The sequence below is a fragment of the Harpia harpyja genome, chromosome 2, assembly GCF_026419915.1.
Source record: "Harpia harpyja isolate bHarHar1 chromosome 2, bHarHar1 primary haplotype, whole genome shotgun sequence".
Classification (NCBI taxonomy): Eukaryota; Metazoa; Chordata; class Aves; order Accipitriformes; family Accipitridae; genus Harpia; species Harpia harpyja.
In genome coordinates, this window is record NC_068941.1 from 4560621 (window position 1) to 4584770 (window position 24150).

The window sequence follows — 24150 nt, forward strand, 5'->3', positions numbered from 1 at the left end:
TTACAGATAACTGGCCGTGGCCGTTAGGAAAGTGAAAGGCTCCTCTGCCTCTTTCTTATTACACTTCTCCAGAGGGGTCTTGCACAGCCGAATGAAGCTGGCTTTTTAAAGTAACACACGTTTTAAGAAACAACGGGGAAACCTCTGCTATGGCATTTATATCTTGTGACTAGGTTGATACACAGCTAGGCATTAATCGGCCTGATAAGATACGTCCTTGAATCAGGGTGGAAACCCGACGGGTGCTACAAGCAGCCGCCTCGGGAAATACCTGGTGCCTGGTGAGGAGGGGACAGAGCACACTGGAAATGAGCAGGTGTCCTCGCTGCGGGAAAAGCAGCTGAACAGTGTTCCAAAAGGACTCCTTTCCATCAGCTAGTTAATGGTGTAGGTGCATTTGGATATAGGTTGGATCCTGCAGTTTGGATACAGTTGTACTTGAGACAATCTGTGTCAGTGTTTACAAAAAAAACCCAATCACAAACTAAAATGATGCATACCCTGTAGTTTTTAAGTTGAGCTGCTGCTTTTTCACATCAGCACAGTTTTTAAAGTTTTATAACTACCTCTCTGTAACAGTATGGTTTTTTTCAATGCTGATCTTGTGGCGGTACTTTGGACTGAATGCCATTTGTCATTGATAGGAAAAGAGAAACAAATGAGAGTTTGTGTTTTTTTTAATTCTTCCGTACCTGAGTAAACTAAATTTGTGCTACAAAGGAGGGTGTTCATGTTTCAGAATTAGAAGCTGTCCTTCAGCCTTTGCTGTCAACAAATAGTAATTACGGTAACTTACTCCTCCCTGTCGATGTCTTATCTAATCTTACTATATAGATCTAGATCTATGTAACAAATTGGTGGCTTTGAAATACTTCACTAAAAAGTTTGGGTTTTTTTTCTGGAGTCTTGCTGACAGTTGTATGTTTACTAGGTGTGTGTTAGCTGATACTGGTATTTATCTTTAAAATTAGGTGGAAGAATAAAGAGATGTTTTACTCCTTAGATCAGATTTTTCTCCTTTGTTCAAATTCAAGGACACCGTCTATAAGCTCTTGCAGACTGTAGCAGTAGATTTTTGCGCATGGTGTAGCACTATCATTTTCCTTTTTTTTTTTTTTTTTTTTTAAAGTCTGGGGAATAGTTCTTACAGCTACTTTTGACAGTAAATTTCTGGTGATGTGAAGCAGTTCTAGAGCTGTTTTAGAATGCATGTGATTGTCAGCTGGGGAGGCAAAAAGTCTTTTGAGGAAGACAGATTATCGGGCACTGTGTAAATTCTGTGCTGAACCATACGGTCATGTATTTCAGCTCTGAAATAGATTTCCACCTAAAGTCCCGTCCCCCCGTCCTCCCCGTCCCCCCCCAACAACTGATCGTTTGCTACACAAGTGAGCGTTGCCTGAGCTCTTCAGGTACCCACAGTCATAAAACTGCCGTAGTCTCCAGTCTCAGATGCTCTGGTGTGGCTAGGTTGACGCACCACGTCTATTCCTGCTATACTGCTGCATTTTAAATTCGGGAAGATACGTGACTCAGCATCTACCTGTGTAGCGTGAGACACAGGGAGAAGGATGTAGGGCTGATTTCAGAAGTCAGTTAAGTATCTCCAGTAAAACTTGTTCAGGAAGGCAGGTCCTCCAAGTACACATGCCAAATGTAAGCTGGCATCCAGTGATGTGATGAGCGAACACCAAACCTCTTCAGCAAGCCTGTGCTGTCCATCAAAAAGCAAGTTTACTTGGTTCATGGATTGTAGTATGAGGTGGTTATTTCTTCAGCCCAAATGATTGTGTGTATTGGGAGTGGAAAACGCAAGGTTTGGACCTTGGATATTGCATAGGTCAAATTATTAAAGTTGAAAGCAACAGAAGTTACTTTACTGTATTTCTTTACCAAAAAAAAAAAAAAAATCGAACAGGCTAATATAAGCTACTATTATAAACAGGTTTTTGGTTTTAAATATTCTAATTCATCATTTTTTTATTGGAATGCACAAATCAACAAGATTTATTCACTTTGGTAATGTGCAGTGCTTTAACTGTGAGTGTTACTTGCAAGTTTTTAAGACTGACCTGTATGTAGGACAAATAATGACCTGGTGTTTTTTCTATGGTCTACTTCTGAAATACTGTAATTTCTAGTATTATGTAGAGAAACAGAAGATAGGAACTTATTTCTAAAAGCATACCTTTTCCTGCAGTATTTGGAACGTGCTTGAGTTCAAACACCATGTTTGTATAATTTGTGAAATTGGGATGTGTTCAAAGCTGACATTTAAGAGCAGCAAGCCTAATTATTAATATTACTGACTTTAAAAAAATAATCTTTGTAATCAAGCCAACTTTTCTTTTCAGATGTCCTAGTTGCTTAAAGGTTATTTAAGTGAAGTAGATAACTCGTGTTTGGGCATTTATATATCCTATGGCTGGGTTAGTGTTAGACAGCACTTGTCATTTGGGGTGGTGAGGTGTCTACAGCAGGAACCTCCAGGAGAGGTGGGAGGCTTCTGAGGAAGAACCGAACGTGACGGATAGGGAGGAGAAGGGACGGTCTCACGCCTGGCTCCCTGCCCCGCTGTTAGTGGCTGAGAGTAGGTGGTACGTAACCTCTTCCGTGGTGTGGCTTCAAGCACCTCTTACCTGACCTTTTGAAGAGTGCTGGGAAAATCAGTAATGTATCTTCAGCTTCCCTGCCTAAAGAAAGCATCTGTCTTCCAAATAATGCCATTCTCACCAAAAGATTGCCTTCAAGGGAATCATAGTTTCAGGGAGTCAATTCACATTTGGCTGAAACCTGGTGTACAGTAATTTTTTCAATGCCTAGGCTCAGTGGGTATCCTTTACGGATGACCTGAAGTAAAGTAGTCTTTGATATTCTGACTGAGCAATCTTGACAGCGTGCTTGTTGTGGGTCACAACAGCACCTTGAACAGAAGTTTCATTACTAACAAAGTTGCCCTAATGTGTTGGTTTATTTTTTTGTTTGCCTTTTTTTTTAAACTGAGTAGAATTATTTTTTTTACACCTCTGCAATTGAGTATTAACCTTCACCTGCTGTTTTGCTGCTGGTTGTAGCTCCATTGCACCTCCCCGAGTTTTCCCAGGCTGTGTTGTAGCCTGCCTGGAGGATGCTGCAGGGCAGCGTGCTGTGCCGGGGTCCGATAACCCTGGTCTGGGGAGGTGGAGGCAGGAACCTGGCGGCTGCTGCGGGGATTCATCCTGCATAGTGCTGGGCTGCCTGCCCTGGCAGCCCTGCCTGCATCCAGACCCGGCGGGAGTAAGAGGTGAAAACTGGGAATTGCTCAGCGAGTGCCGGTGTTGGTGCTTGGTCCCTCTTCATGCTTTTTGCGCAAAGGTGAGGGGGGACACACGTAGATGGGACCCTCCTAAGAGTTTCTGAGTGCAATTCTGGTCACCCTGACCAAGTGGAGGAGCAGAAGAGGAGATCAGGGAGGTCTTACTGAAGGATGTGAGATCTTAGAACTTAAACACAGGCTCAGAAGCCAGCTGATCTTAAGCTTGTTAAAGTAGGGGTGATGACTGATGGCCTGTTTAAAATATATAAATATTACATAAAAATATATGTATATTATGTGTGTGTATACATACACGCACACATATATATGCCTGCGTGTATATATATTTATAAATATTAAAAAAGAGAGGTGAGAGGAGGTGAGATCCAGGGAGAAAGCAAGCTGTTTCATCTGAAGAGGAGATGAAGAAGAACTTGCCATTATTAAATCAAAGCTGCAGGTTAGAATTATATCTCCTGCCATCCACAGAGCACAGGTGTCGTACTGGAGCAATGAAAGACAAAATTTTCCACCTAAATTAGTTTATAATGTGAATTTGTGGATGGGGCTCTATGTCAATATCTGTAGTGCAGAGGTCTGGATTTAAAATTCAGCTTCTTTTCAAGTTTCTCCTTACTGTATTTGCTGCAATTTAGATTGACCCAATGTTCTATGGATATAGAGTAAGTAAAAACAGCATCCATACTTAAAACCATCTTTTCTTAACTCTTACTTGTACAGCTTTTCTGCCACATATGCAGGTACTGAAACTGTAGGAGGATTGGCAAAACCTTGGTTTGCATTTACATTTAATAATCATAAACTTTTCTGTGTATGCTTGCAAGTTATACGGCAGGGCTTCATGCTTAGGTAAATGAACTCTTTTTGGTGCTTACTTTGACAGAATGTTGCCTCTGGGGTAATGTCAACAAGGTTTTTAATTTGAATCCTGGATTTGAGGATACCACTGCTGCACCTGCTACTCTGTGCAGTGATTTTAATAACCTCTCTTGAAGGGCAGGCTTCTTATTTTCAACTACCTTCCATTCATTTGAAAGGCAAGGTTCCTTTCCCAGGGTGTTTGCCAAAGGTCCAGTGAGTAATGGATTTTTGACGGAGTGTTGCATCAGGGAAGTACTTGCGCGGCAGTTTTCTGGTTGACCTCTAGTTTTAGGTAGCCCATGTTCTCAGAGGCTTCATTGGATACGCCTGTAACTCTAGAGAGGGCTGAGATAGGGGAGCAAAGACAAAGGCTTGCAGTACTGTATTTCTTGCCTGCGTTTTTGAGTCTGAATTTCATTCCTCTTTAAAGTTAAATGGACTTAAACGTTCTGTCAGTATTAGATGTTAAATGGGAAAAGGCAGTAGAGGTCAAGGACAAGAAAATGCAACATTTTAGACATTTAAAGCTTCATAAGGCTTTAAAGACTTCTTCCCCCCCCCCTTGTGCATTTGATAAGCCAAATATGCAGTGTATATATACCAAATAATTAGTGAGAAACATACAAATGAAAAAGTCTGTATTTCAACAGGGCTGAATCTGTGCCTAATATTATTGAAGAAGCACTTTATCAACAGCATTGTTCGATTAATATGTGACAACAGTGCACTTAGTAGTGCTTGGGGTCGTAGAGAAAGCGGTTCAGATCTTACAGCTTGTTTCCCAGCTGAGAGTGTTAGCATGGCTTTACCCAGCAAGAAAATGGAGAGATTTAAGTCTAATGCCATAATCTGAGTATGCTTTTTTTAATGTCTACAAAGTATTGTTTTTGGAATTATCTTACTCTATGCTAATATGAACTACAAAATATGGAAGAACAAAGTGAATGTTAACTGCATGGACTTTGTATGGTAGATCTTATTGAGACTTTACAAATATCCTGCCTTTTCTGTTTCATTTTTAGAAGTTTCGGTTTGACTTCAGACAGCAGAATAAATGGAGAGGGGGAGAGACCAGAAAAAAATACGTTTAGTTAAAAGTTCGCAACAGAGAGGAGGTTGGTGGCCGACAGCAACTTGTACCCGAGGAAAAAGAACGATTAATTTGCAGTTAATCCAGAGGGAAATGGTGGGGTGGGGAAGGATCTTGTCCTGGCTGGGAACAGCGAGGCTGCTGTTAATTGAACTGACCGAACCCGATGATGCGAAAAGGAACAAACCCTGATAAAATGGGACGAGCACGTTTGCCTCATGGCCATCGCTTTTAAAAGGCAGCAATTTGGTTAGTGGAAAAATAACCTTCAGAGCATGACATACCCACTAGCCGATGCGGAGATGTTCGGCTGAGCCAGCAGAAGGCAGCTGGATGTGTTGAGTCAGGGAGGTGCGAGCCATCCTCTGCTCAGTGCAGACCGCTGTGGCGTCCCTTGTCCTTTGCCCGTTAGAGCAAATAAAATTCCTCTCTATTTTTGGTTGTAAACTGATGTACAAATTCATGGCAAGCAAATACAAACAGCATACTTTGCCTAATGTGATGGGGTTTCTCTGGGTTTGCTGTAGACCATGTTATTTTATAACTTTTGGATTATATGATAGGACCCCATTTCTTCAGTGATAGTAAAGGTTGTATAATGGCATCTATATGACCTTTAACCACCTGTGCTGAAACCTTTTTTAGTACAATTTGAAATGAGGTTAAAAATGTGTTAATATAGTATTTAAATATTTCACGAGAGAAGTGCTATTCAGAAGATACCAGAAAAGTTAGGACACTAATAAAAATGGTCTGTGTACCTTTCTGTTTATTTATCAGTGAGTATCTCCTTTCTAAAGATCACTTCATGTGGCTTCTTATTTATTTATTTTGAAATAGATCTGGTTTTGTCTACTCTAAGCAGCATTTTGTAGTAGAAGTTGCATAGTATGCCTGTGCTCTCCATTGGGGAATGGTGGTTTGCAACCATATTCAAAGAACAGGCATTTGTGCTATTACACATTTGAATCGAGCAGCTGAACAGGGAAAGCTTGGGATATTAAACCCGGTTATGTTTGTATTTGTGTACTTTGTTTATCTGAAACAAAGCTCAGTATTAGGCACCACTGGTTACTGCCAGCTGGGTCCCCACTCTATAGTCACAGCTGTGCATTTAGCATCTAAGCCTGCTAAGAATAGCTAATTAGAAAATCAAACAGAACAAAGCTCACACAGTAGGGTTGGCACAATAACATTCCTGTCTGAGAATGGTAAAAAGATTTATTTTATTTTATTTTATTTTTTTTATTCCTCCCCCTGCCCCCTCATGCCTATAGTACAGCATAGATCAGTAAGTGCTTATTCTCCCTATGCCAGCACAGGGAGAATCTCAGTAAAAGACCAGTACATACTCAAAAACCTTTGCTCTTCAGTAATGTAGCATTGCACAGCAATCATTACTCTTAGGCAGCCAAACTCGGGGAAGAGAACAAGGCAAGGTCGTAGCGTCTGCTCCTGTGCAAAGCTCTGACTGCAATAAGTATTACTGATGTTGAAAAAGGAGAAGCTTGCTTAGGCAGCCTATGAACGGTGTATATAACAAACTGGAGAGAGCGTTTTCAAAGCAAGCATGCAACTTCTGAGAGGGGCGAAATGGCCAGAAGGCCAGTGTGCTGCCATCTGAAAGCTCCCTGCCTAGGGAAGGAAGGGAATGGTAGCTGTCTGACCGCCTTTGCCTAGTCTGTGCAAGTGCCATACCTCTCTGTGAGACCTGCAAGTGTGTTTAATTATCACTTATTATAAGGGTTTAGAAAGCACATCTGATCTGGAATATGAAAATGAATCGGTACCTCCTTTGGGACTCTGTGCTAGGATCAGTCAACATAAGTGAAACTAGATATTTGAATGAACAGGTAGGGAGCTTCAAAAGCAAGTTTATCATTTCAGTCTCTTACTCTTCTACTGTTTTGCCCAAAGAACATGCATTTGCACAGAAGTTAACATGAAAACAGGCAGAGGCCTGATGGGGTTTGGCACAGTGTTGTAATTGGGGCTCCCTTAAGCATTTCGCACCTTAGCATGCATTGATTACTTTTTTTAATACCACTTAAGTGAAAATGGTAATTAATTAATGTACATATTAGAAGATATTTTGTTGGGGATGTATATAAGGCTATAATTGGATGAAAACCAAAATTCAGTTAGAAAATGCAGTTCATAGTTCAGAAACAGAACATGTGCTATAGCAGGCTTGACAGGCTTTTTGTCTTTCACATGGGCTAGCCTCATCTGAGGTCGTAGTGTGCCTGGTGAGGAGATGGGGGCAGGTAGGAAGAGGTGTGATGTGTCTAGCTGTAGGTGCTCAGATTTATCATTTGGATGAGCCTCTCCACTGACTGTGAGATAGCCTGGAAAAAACAGCCTCCCTCACTCAAGTCATTTTTGCAAATACCTTGCCAATCCCAGACTTTTCAGCTATGTTTAAGTGTCTTAAAATTTCTGGAAAATCCCGGTATGCACCTGTGTATCCAGCTGAATACTTCATTAATGTCAGCTTGTTTTCAGTGTGAAGTCACAAAGAAGAATAATTACATTTTTAATGCTTCTTCAGCTACAGGTTATGTGAGTGCCTGATCTAAGTTTTTTCAGAAATTCTATCAAAATTTTGCTTTCAAGTTCATCAAGGTTTGGGGGGTTATAATTGTTTGAGGTTTGATTCCTAGTTTGGACGGGGAAAGCAGGTCTGTTTCGAAGCTGCTGGTCAGTCTGTCAAGTTTGCAGGGTAGCCTCAGCGAAGCAATGTTGTCTGCTGGCAATGCTAGGACTTCAAGTAATTGAGGCAAGAGTTTTTCTTTCTACACCACAAAACCTGAAAATACTTATATTTGGGAAATAAAAAGTCATCAGGTACTCTGTTACAGTCAGTGAAAGAGATAGCCATTTAAAGCAGTGCTTGTCTTTATGGGGTATACGTAAAGTTTGAATTAACTGCAGAAGTCAAAGGTGTTTCCTTCTCACTTCTGTGTTCAGTTGAAGTTGGAAGAAGAGTTTGAGGAAGGCTGAATAATGCAGCTTGTTATGTAATAGCCTCCCTCTCCAGACCTTTACTGCAGGTTTAGACCTCAAAAGTTGTAATTTCAAATATTAAGTATCCTTTACTTACATTAAAAAAAATCGCACTGAATTTGCAGCAAACCTGAACGTCATTTAAACTGGGCAAAAGGAGGTTGCTTTCCTGCTGCAAGCAAGGAGCTGTAAAATGTTGCCCGAACAGGGAACGCCGCTTTTAATGAAGGCAGCTCTAATGACTCATCCTGACTCAGTGCGTTTTCATACGGTGCATAATTAGATCGGGAAGACAGAATGTGCTGGAGGTCAAAAGTGTAAGTGGATTTAAGAAAAAGAAAGGGGTGAATTCATAGGTGGTGAGCCCAGGTGTCTGTGAAACTTTTTAGCTTAGAGTGTTGAAGTGGTGGTTTCATTGAGACTGGTACTTGGGGTGTTAGGGCTAGTATGGCCTTAATGAATGGAAAGGTAGGAAGGTGACTGAAGGCTATAGTGGCTAGATATGCTGAAATCGTAGGCAAACAAAATTGTCCTGTGGCATCAATGTGTTCTCTTCCATGATTCAGGTTTTGCGAGAATCGCTCAAAGCTTGTATTTTGCACCGCTCGTCCTGCACCACAGTAGCCACGGTGCACTTGCTAAAGTTAACGTTAGGAATGTATATGCGCAAATTAAGTGACATATATAGCCATAGTAATAATGCTGATGAAGTATTTAGTCTCTTTCATGTGCCAAGGTCATAGCCTGCTTTTTGTCTACTGTGAGTATCACTTCTATACCTTGTATACCACATAAAGAATAGGGAAAGTACAAGAAAATACCGAGCCTTTGTGCCATGGCCCAGCTAATTGTACCAGGATGTTTAGATCTATTTTGCAACCAAGGACCTATGAACGCCACTCACTTGGATTCAGATCTTCAGTTTAGAAAGTCTGTACTAAAAAGCTGTCAGGAGAAATAATTACAAGGCGTTAAAGGAACCTGAGAATAATGAATTCCTCCAGATCACGAACTTGGGGAGCTCTACAAGGAAGCAGCATAAGTCCTCTGTTATTCATTTCCTGATTTTTACCCAACTGTTGCATTTTTAGCAATGCTTAGTGATCCTGTTTAATTAAGGCCGTGTTATGCCAGGAATTACACAGACGTATGCAAGGAGAACCCTTGTCCTGACAAGTCAGTAGTTCATTTTCTGCAGCCCATGCGCGGTACTGATCTCCAGCACCCCTCTGGGGAAGCAGATTGGAATGGGGCTGCAGATCAGAAGGCAGGCAGGCAATTCCTCTTACTGCCAGCACAATGTAAGGCTTAAGTAAAATTAGGACAGATTCGAGTGGGGGGAAAAAAAAGAACCTTTCAGTTGATGTCAAAATACGACAAGCTGAGTTGAAACTCTTCTGCATCTTTTCGAGGTTGGCACAGGACAGTTTTGACCCTGACTGTGTGTGAAATCAAAATCATATTCTTCCTAATTTAGCATCCTGAAAGAAACCCCGAGGACAATTTCAAGTTCCTTTGCTTCTGATGTGGGTTGACCAGGCATCATCCAGCTCTGGTCTGGAAGCCCATAGTAGCCATGTAGGCTTTTTTTTTGTCTGAGCTAAGTCCCTGCCTATTGCACTTGTGTTAATTGTTACTTACCTGCTGGATCAGAGTTGATTTGCACCTGACCAACTCAGAGCATGGCAAACCTCATTTCACTTGTCTTTTCCTTGTGTGGACCTGTCTGTAGGGGAAGCATGCCTGATTTTTGAAGTTAAAATCTTCCTATGCAAACTTCTGCTGCTTGGATTCCAGTTTGAGAGCTTGCGAGCACGCATTTGTATGTTGCCACACTTAGGAAGTGGGTCAGGAGAGGGAGCACTCGGATAATAAACTTCAGTTTACACAAAATAAAACAGTTTGTATTCCATTGATCTTTATTTTTTTATGTAATCCCATTTAATATGGCAAACAAATTCCATCATTTGAGCCTGATGGCAGGATCTTGTCTTGCCTGTCAAGATTTTAAGTTCCCCTTTGTACATGTTATGTTCCACTGAAGCAGTGGGGATTACCTTCAAAGGGAAGGGTTACAAAGGTTTGGCTGTGAAATCAGCCATAATAACACGAAGCAGGTTGCTTTGCTGTTGCACAATAATAAAATGCAAAAGCCTGTTTGTAGGGTGACTCTAATTCCAGAGTACACAGTGCAGTTCCTTTTTTTTTTCTCCTCTACATAAAATTCTAAGTACTTAATAGCTATTTGTTGTTATACATGGGGTTTTTTGGATGCTATTTTAGAAATTCCATTATAAGGAAATATTTTATACCTCCTCTGTGTTTACATAATGACATATAATTCTTATTATGTGAATAGATCACAGAGTTGTGAAGTCTCGCGGAATTTCTAATTAAGCACAGAGGAGCAGTAGCCTTGGGAGCTGTTCCTCAGCTAGAGCAGACTGATCTCTAGCAGCAGAAACCACGTGTCTGACCAAGCATAAGTAGTCCCAGGTAGGGCTTCCCAATGCTGAAGTGAGAAGTATTTGAGCAGTAGTGCCAGCTATCCTGTTTTTGTCCTTATTAAAAAACAAACATGCCTCCAGCTGGACTTTATGCCACTGATCACAACCGTTTGGGCCCTGCGGTTTAGCCCATTTTCAGTGCCACCTCACTGTCCATTTGTGTAGCCAGTACCTCATCAGTTCGTCTGTGAGGCTGCGGTGGGAGGCAGTGCTGAAAGCCTTACTCAGGTCAGGTTAAGTAACATCCACTGCTCTCACCTCATTCACTGAGCCATTTTTTTCACTGTAGAAGGCTATCAGGTTGATCAAGCTGATTTTCCCTCCATAAATCCATGCTGACTGCTCCATTCATGTTGTCCTTAATATGTTTGGAAATGACCTCTAGGATTATTTGTTCCATCACCTTCCAGGGATCAAGGTGAGGCTGAGCAGCCCATTCCGTGGATCCTCCTTCATGAAAATGCAAGTGACACTTGCTTCCCCCCCCCCCAGTCCACAGGATTCTCCTCCAATTACCCTGACCTTTCAAAGGTAATCAAGAGTGGCCTTGCAGTGACATGGGCCAGCTCCCGGTTGCCTACTGGCACTTCTGGGTGCATCCTATCAGGTCCCATATACTTGTGTATGTCCAGTTTGTTTAGAAGTAGTCTAGCCTGATCTTCCACTGAGGGTATGTCTTCCTTGTTCCAGACTTTCCCTCTGGTTTGAGGGACCTGGGATTGCTGAAGGCCAGTCTTACCAGTAAAGGCTGAGATGAAGAAAGCATGAAGTACCTCAGCCTTTACCATTTTTTGTCACCGGGTCCCTTGTCCCATTCAGTAGTGGGCCCATGCTTCCCCTGGTCTTCCTTCTGCTGCTCCATGTACCTTGCTGCCCTTCATGTCCCTCACCAGATTCAGCTGCAAGTGGACTTTGGCTCTCCAAACTAGATCCCTGCAAGCTCAGGCAGTGCCTGTATATTCCCCCCAGGCCACCCGTCCCTGTTTCTACCTCATGTATGCTGCCTTTTTACATCTGAGTCTTGCCAGGAGTCCTTTGTTCATCCTCCTGCCGCCTTTGCTTAACATCCTGCTCATCAGCATGGACTGTGCTTGAGCTTGGAGGAGGTGATGCTTGAATATCAACGAGCTTTCCTGAACCCCTCTTCTCTCCAGGGCTGTATCCCATGGGATTCTTCTAAGCAGGTCTCTGAAGAGGCCAGAGTTGGTTCTCTTGAAATCCAGGAGATGCTGCTGTTGTCTTGTTCTCTCAGTATCCTGAAGTCCTCCATCTCGTGGTCGCTGCAGCCAAGGCTGCCCCCGACCTTTGCATCCCAGACAAGGTCTTCCTTGCTTGTATGTATGAGGTCCAGCAGAGTGTCTCCTCTTGCTGGCTTCTTGAGCACCTGTGTTGTGGAGTTGTCATCAAGAAGGCACTCCAGAAACCTCCAGGTTTCTGCCCTTCCAGCAGGTATCAGGGTGGGTGAGTGCCCTATGAAGACCAGAGCCTGTGAATGTTGGGCTTCTTCAGTTGTTGGAAGAAAACCACCTTGTAACAGGTGACTTCAGCTCTCAGAATATAACATGGTCGAATGTCACAATTGGGCAGAGAGCTGTTTTTTGCAGCGTGGTACTTGATTGCTTTTCAGAATGGTTTGTCCTAGAGCCCACAAAAGGTTATTTTCTGTTTAGCTTTAAGCAACAGATAGGAAATAGTTCAAGGTGTAACTAGTTGAACCACTGAGTTAGAGTGACTAGAATTATAGAATCATGGAATCGTTTGGGTTGGAAGGGACCTTAAATATCACCTAGTTCCAACCGCCCTGCCAGGGACACCTTCCGCTCGACCAGGTTGCTCAAAGCCCCATCCAACCTGACCTTGAACACTTCCAGGGATGGGGCATCCGCAACCTCTCTGGGCAACCTGTCCCAGTGCCTCACCACCCTCACAGTGAAGAACTTCTTCCTTACATCCAATCTAAATCTACCGTCTTTCGGTTTAAAGCCATTACCCCTTGTCCTATCACTACATGCCCTTGTAAAAAGTCCCTCTCCAGCTTTCTTGTAGGCCCCCTTTAAGTACTGGCAGGCTGCTCTAAGGTCTCCCCGGAGCCTTCTCTCCTCCAGGCTGAACAACCCCAACTCTCTCAGCCTGTCTTCATAGGAGAGGTGCTCCAGCCCTCTCATCATCTGTACTCGTTCCAACAGGTCCATGTCTTTCCTGTGCTGAGGACCCCAGAGCTGAATGCAGTACTGCAGGTGGGGTCTCACGAGAGCGGAGGAGAGGGGGAGGATCACCTCCCTCGACCTGCTGGTCACGCTGCTTTGGATGCAGCCCAGGATACGGTTGGCTTTCTGGGCTGGAAGCACACATTGCCGTGTCATGTTGAGCTTCTCGTCAACCCACACCCCCAAGTCCTTCTCCGCAGGGCTGCTCTCAATCCATTCTCTGCCCAGCCTGTATTTGTGCATTTGCATTTGCAAATTTGTGCATATGGATTTGCAGCATGCCTTAGGTCCTTAAGTAAAATTCAAGGACAAACTTCAAATAAATCACAAAACCACTTGGAAATTTTCGTGTCAGAAGTTCAGCCTGTAATAAATGATTCAGCTCCGAGGCAGGTCACAGACACTTCCCCTTCTTTCCCTTCTTCCCTCTCTCCACAGATGTAGAAAAAAAATGAAGGAGAAAGTGCACTGGAAAAGGATGAAGAAAAATGAAAAACTGTGGATTCTAGAGAAAATGGAAATTCCTTTTTCACTGCATAGCAGAGACTAGTGTACAACCCCCAGTGTAATGTGCAGGTCTTCATTATGCCTGCTGGTTTTTGTGGTAGCTTTTGTGCTCAGATACGATAGCACAGCATTACTCTATTACTGTCTGGCCTGCTATTTATTGCCAGGACAAGAGGTGCATTGTGAACAGGGCTCTTAATTTTCTTTTTACTCATTTCCTATTGCTGTACTAGTATTGAGCAGGCTTACGCTTAAATTTGGTGAGACCAGAATTAAACCATATCCTGGGAAGTACAGGATACTCTTCAGCAGACTGACATATCTGTATGTCAGTGGTATAATTTTTTAGTTCCCACTGCCAACAATTGCATTGGAAAAAACAGAATTTAAATCTGTGTTTCCAAAGGGTATACCAAGGTTTTTGCTTTTTTCCCCTCATTTTCTTTCCCCCTTAAGCTAAATGATACCGTTCCTGTGCCTGGGACTTGTTTAGGTGGCAGCTCTGCGCTCTCTCGTATGCTAGGATGGTTTTTCCTCCGACCCTGCAGAGCCCTGCTGTCCTGGTGGCGGTCCGCAGTGGTGTGTGCTGGCTTGCCTTGTCGCCAGTGACACAAACCCTGTTTCCACCAAGTCCGCCCTGGCCTTCGGATGCTGTGGTCTCCTTTGCGACGTAACTGCGACTTGCCCAAAGCATCAGCTGTGAAGGAATGACCTGTGTCTGGACCCAAGGCACTGCGGCGTTCAGTGCAACGAAACCTTGGACCAGCCGTGGTTGCGCGTAGGGTGCACCCACCGGTGACCACGTGTGGGCTGAGCATCTCTTGGTGCGAGCCCCAAAGCCCTGTGCAGCAGAAAGCAAGGGGCTTGACCCCGCTGCAGAAGAAGCATCGCAGAGTGCCCTGATGTAAAATCTGCTGCCTCTGAACTTGAATTTCATGGCGTGGCTGTCAGGTTTCCACCAGGAGAGTGATGCTGGTTCTGCTTTCGGAGCACTTCTGAGCGGTGCGGTGCTGCAGACCTCTGCCTGCGGCATTGTTGCCTTCCTTGCCTAAGTTGAAGCAGCCCTTGAATCGAGAGGGTCAGCCAAAATGGCTTTGCAAGAGACTCAATTTCAGAATAACCACAGGAGGAGGATGAGCTTAGGGATGTAAAGGGCTTTGGCCTTTGTTACACTTGTGTATATTTAATGTAATACTGGTAATGTGCCGTGGAAGAGGTACACAGTTAGGTCTAAGTAAGCTAAAGTATATAGGTCCAAGAAAGAGGCATGTCCACCCTTACTTGCCATACAGATGCAGTACTGTTCCTTGCTTCTTGAAATATTGGAGCAGTGGAAACTGAAGGTGTTTTTTGAAGCTCTGGCTTATTTCAAGTTGTGTTTATTCTTTTCATATAAATGAAAGAAAACCAAGCCTTTTGAAGTACTGTCACTATTTTTAAGGCTAGAAATCACATGGTCAAGTCCCAGACTTCATTCATGCATTTCCTGTGCTGTACTTCCTGGCTGAAACTATGAGGTAGATCTATTTATACTTTGCTGACTTAAAATGTCATGTGTTAACTTGTGAATGTGTGTCAACTGATCAGTTAAGAAAGGACAAATTATCTCATGAAACCAGTTGTTAATACGGAAACTAAAACAAACCAGGAAGAATTTTGCTGTTCGTGTCCTGTACCGTGGATTCTGAATCATCGTGTCGTTGTGCTCGGTGATTTCTGAAATGTGTATGACTTTTGAAAGTTGGTTTGTGAAGTAACGTAGGAACCAACAACTGTTCTTGCTAAGCAATGCTTATTTAATCTGTTTCTGTGGTTTACTTGTGCGTCTACAGTGCTCAGTATAAATTTTCACTTCAACAGGATCTCCAAACGTGGGTGAATGGTGCTAATGAAAATGGCTTTGTCCTCGTCTCATTTGGAGCTGGAGTGAAATACCTGTCAGAAGATATAGCAAATAAGTTGGCACATGCTCTGGCAAGACTGCCTCAGAGAGTTATTTGGAGGTAAGTGCAATGATAGATGTACTTGGGGTGATTTGAAGCATGCTTATTTCCTATTGTGCCATCTTGATCTAGAGTTGCAGAAGCTGAAATTGAGACAGTCTGGGTGGCACAGAGGACCTGACTCTTTTGAAAGCTCTCTTTGTGGAAATGTTGCAGTCCCCTGGTAATAAGGAGGAACAATGATTTTGTGGCAGAATAAGGCATAGGTGATACTTGTATGCTGAGTTTATATCCTGGAAGGATTGCGGACAGTGAAAAGAGAGTCTGAGGTTATGACATTTGTGACATACTGTCATCATTTCTGATAAAGAAGCCACCCTAGGGAGCAAGAATGACATTCTGCTGATTTAATCGTAGCTGTTCTTTCTTCTTTCTCTTATTTTTCCTTGCTTTTTGGGGCCCCTTCTCCTCTTTTATCTGTAAACACAGACTTTCATAATTGCTCTTCTCACTTGTCTTTTTCTGTGAGAGTTTGGAGGAAGAAGAATCTGCAGGAGTAAAAATCAGTAATACGTTTTCTCAGCTCTAAAAACATTTTGAGTGGTGCTCTCAACTTACTGTAAAAATCCAAGAACTGTTTAGTCAGCTCTGCTTCACGTGGAGCGTCGCTCTGGAATATAATTGAGAGGAGTTCATGTGAACCATCGGTTTCCAAATAATCGGCATCTTACAATTCGTGACTGCTGTCCTTGCTGCACTTTTGGAGTTGTATTAGAGGTCTATTTAGCGGCCTGTTCCCCGCCATGTCTAAGGGACCGTTTTCGCTGCTGTGTGTAGTTGAAATAGTGAACCCCACTAATGAACAGGAAAATGGAAATTTTTCAGGCTATGGCACAGAACTTTTGGTAGTTGTAGTAAAGATCTCATCAGTTTTTGTTTGGGGTAGAGCGACCATATTTGTTCCTTATGAAACCTGCAACACTGCTTGGCTTGTAACTAATGATTAGTCCCAGTTGATCTTACTGCTTTTCTTTTGTTTTATCGTTTTGTCATGTTTTCCCTGGAATGTTTTTCTGTAGGAATTATCCACTTTCTGTAGATAATAAATCAATTTTAATGGGTTTTTCTTGGGGGTAGCTTTTTTTAATGCAAAAGCAACAATTTCAGTTGAAGCCTTCTGTTAAAATTTTTCATTTTCCTCGCTAGTATTTCCTTAACAATGCTTTTTTGGTATGTTTGTTGTTTTGTTCTGTTTTTGTTATCTGCATTCTGTTACCTGTTGAATATCTTTTTGGATAAGGGAACCCACCTGCTGTTTCTTTCCATCGTGATTTGTGGAATGGGAAGATGTCCCTGGGACTAGGTGTAAGACATGGTCTTTGGGAGAGCTGAGCAAGTGGCATTCAGTCACCCCGGTGGGAATTTGAGATCCATAATTAAGTACCTAAACAGGAAATTATGACTCCAACTTTAATATGTTTTGGGGTTTTTTTTCCCTCTTCTTCAGATCATTGACCTATGGCCTGTGTTGGACACAGGTAGTTTTTATACTAGATATTTCTGAAAATGAGAAAGGTAGTACTACTTGGCAGTCTTATGCCACGATGCCAAATCAAGCAAATCTTTGTAGTTCTTTATACGCTTCTGATTATGGAGTATTAGTTAGAGCCAAAACCAGTTAACATAGTTGATTTGCTTTTATATAACTTAGCGTAAATAATGTAGGCTTTTCTCAACAGAATGTACAAGCCAGTCATAAAGATGTGTGACTTGCTTAATTGGGAATATGTAGGTGATTCTTGATGAAGTTACAGTTCTAATGCTCTCTAATAACCAGAATATTTTTAAGTTGTTTGATGGAGCTCTCACAAAAGAGCTCTATCCTCTAGTAGTCACTGGTAATTTTTTCCCCACTTTCTTTTCTGTCTAGAATGTATTTAACTTTCTATATAAACTGTATGTAACATTAATATGTAAATCAGTTTGTATTTTGAGCCTGTGTTTTATGGGCTAAACTTTTCTAGCAACCTCAGGTGAGCAAGACGTTGCCATTGTGTTTCAGGCAGTTGAGCAAGTAAGAAAAATACACTTGTCTCGCAGTCTGATCCCCAACTTTTCATGAATAGTTTCTTGCCTCATTAGCTGAGCTGTCAGCCTTTCTCTTCCTGGTATTAGTAACTCCCTTTAAAATAACACGGTGTTGATTATCAAGAGCTACAGGAAATTGGCCAACTGAAAGGGAACGCCTCGTGTTGATGGTAGGGATTATTGTCTGTGTGCTGGTGGGATGTTCTCGGTGGAGTTACTTATCTAGTACCAGTCAGAGTTTTCAGTAAAGCAATGGACTAAGAACCATAGAGAGGTTGTAAAACCTCCTGCCAATCACAGTGGCAAGAATTACGTGTGCTTTGAGAAGGAACTACGTTGCCATTATGTTAGTAGAAAACACTGCATTTCAAGCCAGATTGCAAGAAAACTGAATGATGATAACGTGAAGTTGGAAGTTATTAGCTATTTACAGCATTTTGGTTGAGCCCATTTTGTTTTCTTGTAACAGTGAGTAAACAGTATCCTCATGTAACTGGAAATCTGCTTAGGGCTCATGCATCATTTGGTTCGATTCTCTGGTTTGAGTTTATTGATTTTGGAGGTCTTGATAACTCAGCTTCCATTTGATTTTATTGTTTTAGGTTTTCAGGAAACAAACCAAGGAACTTGGGCAACAATACAAAGCTTATAGAATGGCTACCACAAAATGACCTCCTTGGTGAGTATCTATTTTGATCATATATTGCTTATTCTCACTTGAGTTCAGGTTGCTCTTCTGACAATATTCTACCAAATTAGCAGTCGTTATAAAGCTAGGATAATTTCTGTAATGGAAGTCATAGAACAGGAATGTAGAATTAGTCAGAATTTCAAGATGATGAAATCAAGCACCTTTCTGATGTTAATTATCTTTCCCTGGTACCTCCCATTTTTTTTCCCTAAGTTAATAGGGTGGAAGGACATAGTTATTCCAAAGACTATCTGGCCTAATAAATGGGAGAATTTTCTGACAAGCGTCTTCTATACCATGGAAGCTATGCAGTTTGAGAAAATTATTGAAGATAAATAAATAGGAATTTTCTTGAATCTGCTGTTTGAGGGAACTGATGACTGTAACTGTTAATTTCTCTGTTATGAAAAAGCATGGTAGGGTGTTCACTGGTCTCTTCATGGAAGAGTCATAATACTGAGCATACAAAATTGGTTCACATTGCATCAAAACAAATCTTACTGATCTGCACATACTGCTCTGTGTGTGTGTGTGTATATATATACACACACACACATGTTTGTTCATTTTTCTCTGAAGAAGACTCTAACAGACCTTGGGCACATGTTGCAAGCTGATATAACCTTTCTGTTTAACTGACTTGAGGTACTCCAGGTTCTCAGGTGCAGAGATGAAACTTGATATTCTTCCATCTTTTGGTAAAGACTATGTTAGAGTCTGTGTATTTATTTTTTTTCCCTTCTTTCCCTGTCGAAGGGTAGCTGAATACGTTGCAGATCTGAGGGGCCACAGAATATTTATGGTTGTCTCTGGGCTATCTGGATGTTTGTGTGTTTGTAAAACAGCTCCAGTGCTACGATGGGCGCTGATGAATGCGTTAGGCATGCGTGTGTGTCTGTGTGTGCATGTCAGCTGGAGTATTTATCATAACGTAGTGATTAGGCAAATGACTTTTAAAGCAGGTAGATTTGTTTTGGTTACTGAATTGCTCTGAGGCAGTATCATTTTTCCATTACATAAGGTTGTTACCATTATTGTCAGATCTTGCTAGCCTGAAGTAAGGCATGTGAAGCTTTAGAGAGAATGTCACATCAGTCGTCCTTCCATTAAGTAGCTTGTATTTCATATGAATAATGAGGAAAAACGCTTTCTCTCTGGCTCATTTGTACTGCTAAACTGGTTGTAGTCACCACCTGCAGCTACTCGGGAGTAAACGACAGTAGTTCCTACATTATAATTTTACACAACTCGTATACGTGAGAATTTTCTTCGTATTGGCCATTCCTGCTCTCTTGGTGTGTAAGGTTTAAGGAGGAGAACTTCAGAACAGGTTGCATCCGTTTTTGCCGTCCTGAATTGCAGCCACAGAAACATGGTGACAAATGTGTTGTACCCAGTTGCTTCAGTAACTTTAGATTAAGGAGATGTAAATGGTTTTTTTTAATCTTCATGCCTCTTCTGTTTTCAGGTCACCGTAACATTAAAGCTTTTCTCAGTCATGGAGGTTTGAACAGCATTTTTGAAACCATGTACCATGGGGTCCCGGTGGTGGGGATTCCCCTCTTTGGAGACCATTACGATACTATGACTCGTGTGCAGGCCAAAGGCATGGGAATATTGTTGAACTGGAAGACCATCACTGAGAGCGAATTGTATGAAGCCCTAGTAAAAGTTATTAATGATCCCAGGTATGGAATGAGCGACAGTTTCTTGCTTTTATTTTAAGTTATTGTTATGGGTTAAATAAGCATATACAGAACCTTTGTGCAAGGGAAGAAAATGCATGTCGGGATTGATTTGTGTGTACAGTTGGGGCAAGTCTTTGGATGGTTGTCCCATTTCACAAGATTACTCAATCGATCAGGTTTCTGCGTAGGCACTAAGCACTCGATTGTCTCATTTGCTTTTTGTGACAGTTGCAGTATGCAGGGCAGAAAGGTTATAGAAACAAACCTGTCCTGGCGTATTCCTTGTTGCAGCCCAACGTCTCTTTGTGCATGTCTTGATTACTCCATATTTAGCAGTCTGTCTGTTGTGCTGCCTAAGGGGCCTGGAGCAAAATACACCTGTACGATTGTAGGGTGGCATATTTGGATCGTACCTAAAAACATGGAGGTATTAAAAAAGAGTGACTCTTTTCTAAAGTTCCATGATTTGATTTAAAAAAAACCAAAAAACCCAAACCAAAATACTCTTTTCCTGTTCTGGCCAGTAATACCTCTCTTAAGGTCAGGAAGGTCGTTTGCGTTTGTTGCAGTGACAATATTCTAACAAATTAATTATGAATATGAGGACTCCGGTCTGTTTGTTGTAAATTTTTTTTTGTTACTCAGGTGGAATAAGTAAAAGCCCCTGAACTGGGTTTCATAACTCTTTCTAATTCCAGCAAACGAGTTTGCTCAGGGATATTAAAGTCTGAGGAGAGTCTCTTCACCAGTTTGTTCTGAACTTTTCTGTTTTAAACATCTGTGATGTTCAGACCATCTCCGGATCAGAAATAATGACATGTTAGCTGGTGGTTTATTGTATCGGGCTAACCGTAGTTTTGGAGTACAGTGCCAACAGTGCTTCTTGCTTTCACGAGAGCAAAGTCGCTAAGCGTTGCTTACCTTGGGAAAGGAGAAACCTGTAAGGAGCGAGCAGCAGAACCGCAGCAAAGGGCAATGTCACTAAAGAGATCTCGATAACACCAGTTGCATCATCTTTCCCTTGTGCAATTATCCTTAGTGTAAAGACAAGTCCTGCATAAATAACCTGTCGACCCTGCAGCTGCGGTGAGGGGGAGAAACGGAATTTGACATGATCAACTGCTGGGGTTGGCCTGTTGAGGGAAAAAAAAAAAGTTTCAGGCTGAACTCTGGACCCAAGCAGAAATAGTCTATTGTGCAGTCAATGGGTTTCTTGCTTTGTTCTGTGTTTTCTTCAGTAATTCAGTTGCACAATAACATAAATGAGTGGTGTGTTAGACAGGGTATGTTGCCAGTTTACAGTGGGAAGGGCAAATCTGTCTCACTGGATAGGATTCATTTTGGATTAGATAAGATTCCCCTCTGGCAGCAGGTCAGCTTGGCTCTTCATCGCTTTGCTGGAGGGTGGATTTCTGCCTTTAGTCACACACAGGTCTGCTCTTCTAGTCATTCTTCATCAATGAGCTGTAAGGACTGATTTAAAGACAGATTATCTGCCAAGCCTAGCCCTCTGTATGCTGGTGGTTACAAGAGTCCTGCGGTAATACGCTGTTTGATCTGAAGAGGCTTAAGTATATTAACGTGTTTGCAGGCTTGCATTGCTCAGAGCGCTGATGACGATTTTTCCTTTCTTCCCTTTTCTTTCTTTTTCTTCCCCGCAGCTACCGACAGCGGGCCCAGAGGCTGTCTGAGATTCACAAAGACCAACCCGGTCATCCTGTTAACCGGACTGTATACTGGATTAATTACATCCTCCGTCACAATGGAGCCCAACATCTACGTGCTGCTGTTTACAGCATCTCTTTATATCAGTATTTCTTACTGGATATTGCCTTTGTTGTACTAGTGGGTGCTGCCTTACTTTATTATATTTTGGCCAGGATAACAAAATTTATCCACAAACAAAGCAAACATCTTTGGTCAAATGACGAACATAGCGCTGTTAATGGACATTACCAGAATGGGATACCGAATGGCAAGTATAGAAGAAATGGCCACATTAAGCATGAAAAAAAGGTGAAATGAGCCAACCGCCCCATGTAAAGTAGTAATGAATCAGATCAGTAATCGACTTTTATCGCTGTAACTTAGTCTAACAAATACTTAAAACCTCAATAAGCAGTTCTAACACTCCCCTACAGTATGTAATATTATGTGACAAAATTCTACGGAACTAAGAAAAGTCTTTTAAAAAAAAAAAAAAAAAAAAGGCAAGCACAACCTAAAATGGAAAATATTTTATTCTTAATACTGATGCAGAGAGGTTATTTTGGCACTGAAGTTTTTAGAAGCCTTAATTCTCTAAAGTTATACAATGACCGTATTTATGAATTTTCAATTTTTAAAAGCTAAATGTGTATGTCCCAAATGAGGAGAGGTTTCTTTTTATTTGCAGAGGTTTTTTTCTTTTATTTTTTTATTATTTTAATATATCCATCTTTTAGCTGAGAGAACTTTAGTGCTAGTTCTGTGTTTCCTTTGTTGAGGGTTCAACATGTTGTGTAAGAATGCTGTTCAAAAAAAAAAATTTTTCCCAGTCTTTGTGCAAGAAATAGCAAGTTGAGGACTGGGAACACAGACATTAAAAAAAATGCACACCAAAAAAAACCCCAAACCAAAAAAAAAACTTAAAATGAGCACTGAAGAAAAATGACAAAAATATTTACTCATTCTACTGATAAGCTGCATGACTTTTCTGCTCACTACCAGTACTTTGGAGAAAAAGGTCTTGAGCAAGTATACAATATGTCCTAGTTTTTAATTTATACAACATTTTATTTGTTGCCTTTCTCTGCATATATAATTTATGCCATGAAAATATTAGGGAGTTTATTTCAGTTTAAAATATGGCTGTGTGGGAAGTAGATTTGCATAATTAAGAAAAATAAATGAAACAAACAACAACAACGAAAAAGAAAATCTAGCCCTGTGCTCAGTGCAGAAGGTTTTGTAATGGCCCAGAGCTGTGCAGAATCAAACCACTATTTGGGGTTTGTTTAAAAAAAAAAACAAACCAACAAACAACAGACACCCCCCCCCCCCCCCGCCCCCCAAGTTGAATGTCTTTCCTATTAATTCTCATTATTATTAAGTTCTTTATAAATTGCAATGTTGTAGATGTTCTCTTTCAGTGGTTGTATCTGGAAAAAATATTACCTTCTATTAGTCTGGGCCACGCAATCCATGTTTCACATAGTTGCCAATACGAATTTTCCGATGCGGGACGGGAGGCTGCTCTCCCGGTGGGTGACCAGCCTTCCTTCTGAGGTCTGACGGGACGCGTGGGGTGAAGCCTGGCCACCCGCGAGCGCAAGGGTTTGCAGAGGTGGTCGTCTCCCCCTTCCCCTGCTATGGCCCCTCCTTGCAACAATCTCTTTCAATCATTGTCACCGACATGGGACGCTGGCGGTGGTGTGCACCGAGGGTGGGGACGCAGGGCGCTGGGCATAAAAATCATAACTGCCCTGCTGAACCAAAGTTGGCAACTATGAGTTTATTTCCATGTCATTCTGTTTACTTGGAATTTGCACTACACATGTTGTGAGTGTATGCTTTATTTATTTGTAGTTTGAAATCCCATGCCTGAAAGAGAAAGAAAAGAAACCCAGTTACCTAGTGTTGTTCACTAACATGGGAAGAGTTGTGATGATTACGGGATGCTGAGATCATCTTCATACACAGTGATGCAATATTTCACTATCATTCCATCAGGAGCCTCTATCCTATAGCAATAAATAACAGTACAGATATGTTTCTAATATACAGTACAGCTACTTGTACTGCTTTCTGAATACTTGAAGAAAATGGTATTATAAATAAGCCTATTAGCTATACCTTTTTACAATCTTGCAGTTTGCGGCAACTAAAGGAGCACACAGAGGCGATGAATGGTGGGATGGTAATAAGACTTCGAGTGTATGAATGACTTGGTTTAAATGGCTTTTTTGGCATTGAAGAAGGTACAAAAGCACTGACCGGATGATTAAGCATAATTTAATCTCCACTGTGATAAAACTTAAGCAATAAACATGGATTTAATAGAGAAATTCCGTTGTTGGAAGTATATTTTTGTTCAAATGAATGCTGTTTATTTTAAAGTACCCGGTGTGTGTGAGTGTATATAAATGTGGATGCTTACTAGGATACACAAATTCTTTCTTCTCAGTATGTACCGTGAGGCGTGGTACGTGTTTGAAATCAAAAACGATTATATTTTGTGAATGTAGATGTATTTCCTGTAGGAGTG

The 24150-nt window shown here is 41.6% G+C and overlaps 1 protein-coding gene across 3 annotated transcripts in view; it reads left to right on the top strand.

The window, feature by feature from the left end:
• Window positions 1-23950, top strand: part of UGT8 (UDP glycosyltransferase 8) — a 49733-nt gene extending 25783 nt beyond the window's left edge. For all 3 annotated transcript variants that reach the window (XM_052813935.1, XM_052813929.1, XM_052813944.1), the window contains exons 3-6: window positions 15355-15497; window positions 18128-18204; window positions 19685-19904; window positions 21566-23950. In XM_052813935.1, coding sequence (XP_052669895.1) covers window positions 15355-15497; window positions 18128-18204; window positions 19685-19904; window positions 21566-21929 — 804 coding nt within the window. In that variant the 3' untranslated portion in view covers window positions 21930-23950. The remainder of the gene's footprint in view (window positions 1-15354; window positions 15498-18127; window positions 18205-19684; window positions 19905-21565) is intronic.
• Window positions 23951-24150: the final 200 nt, after the last annotated feature.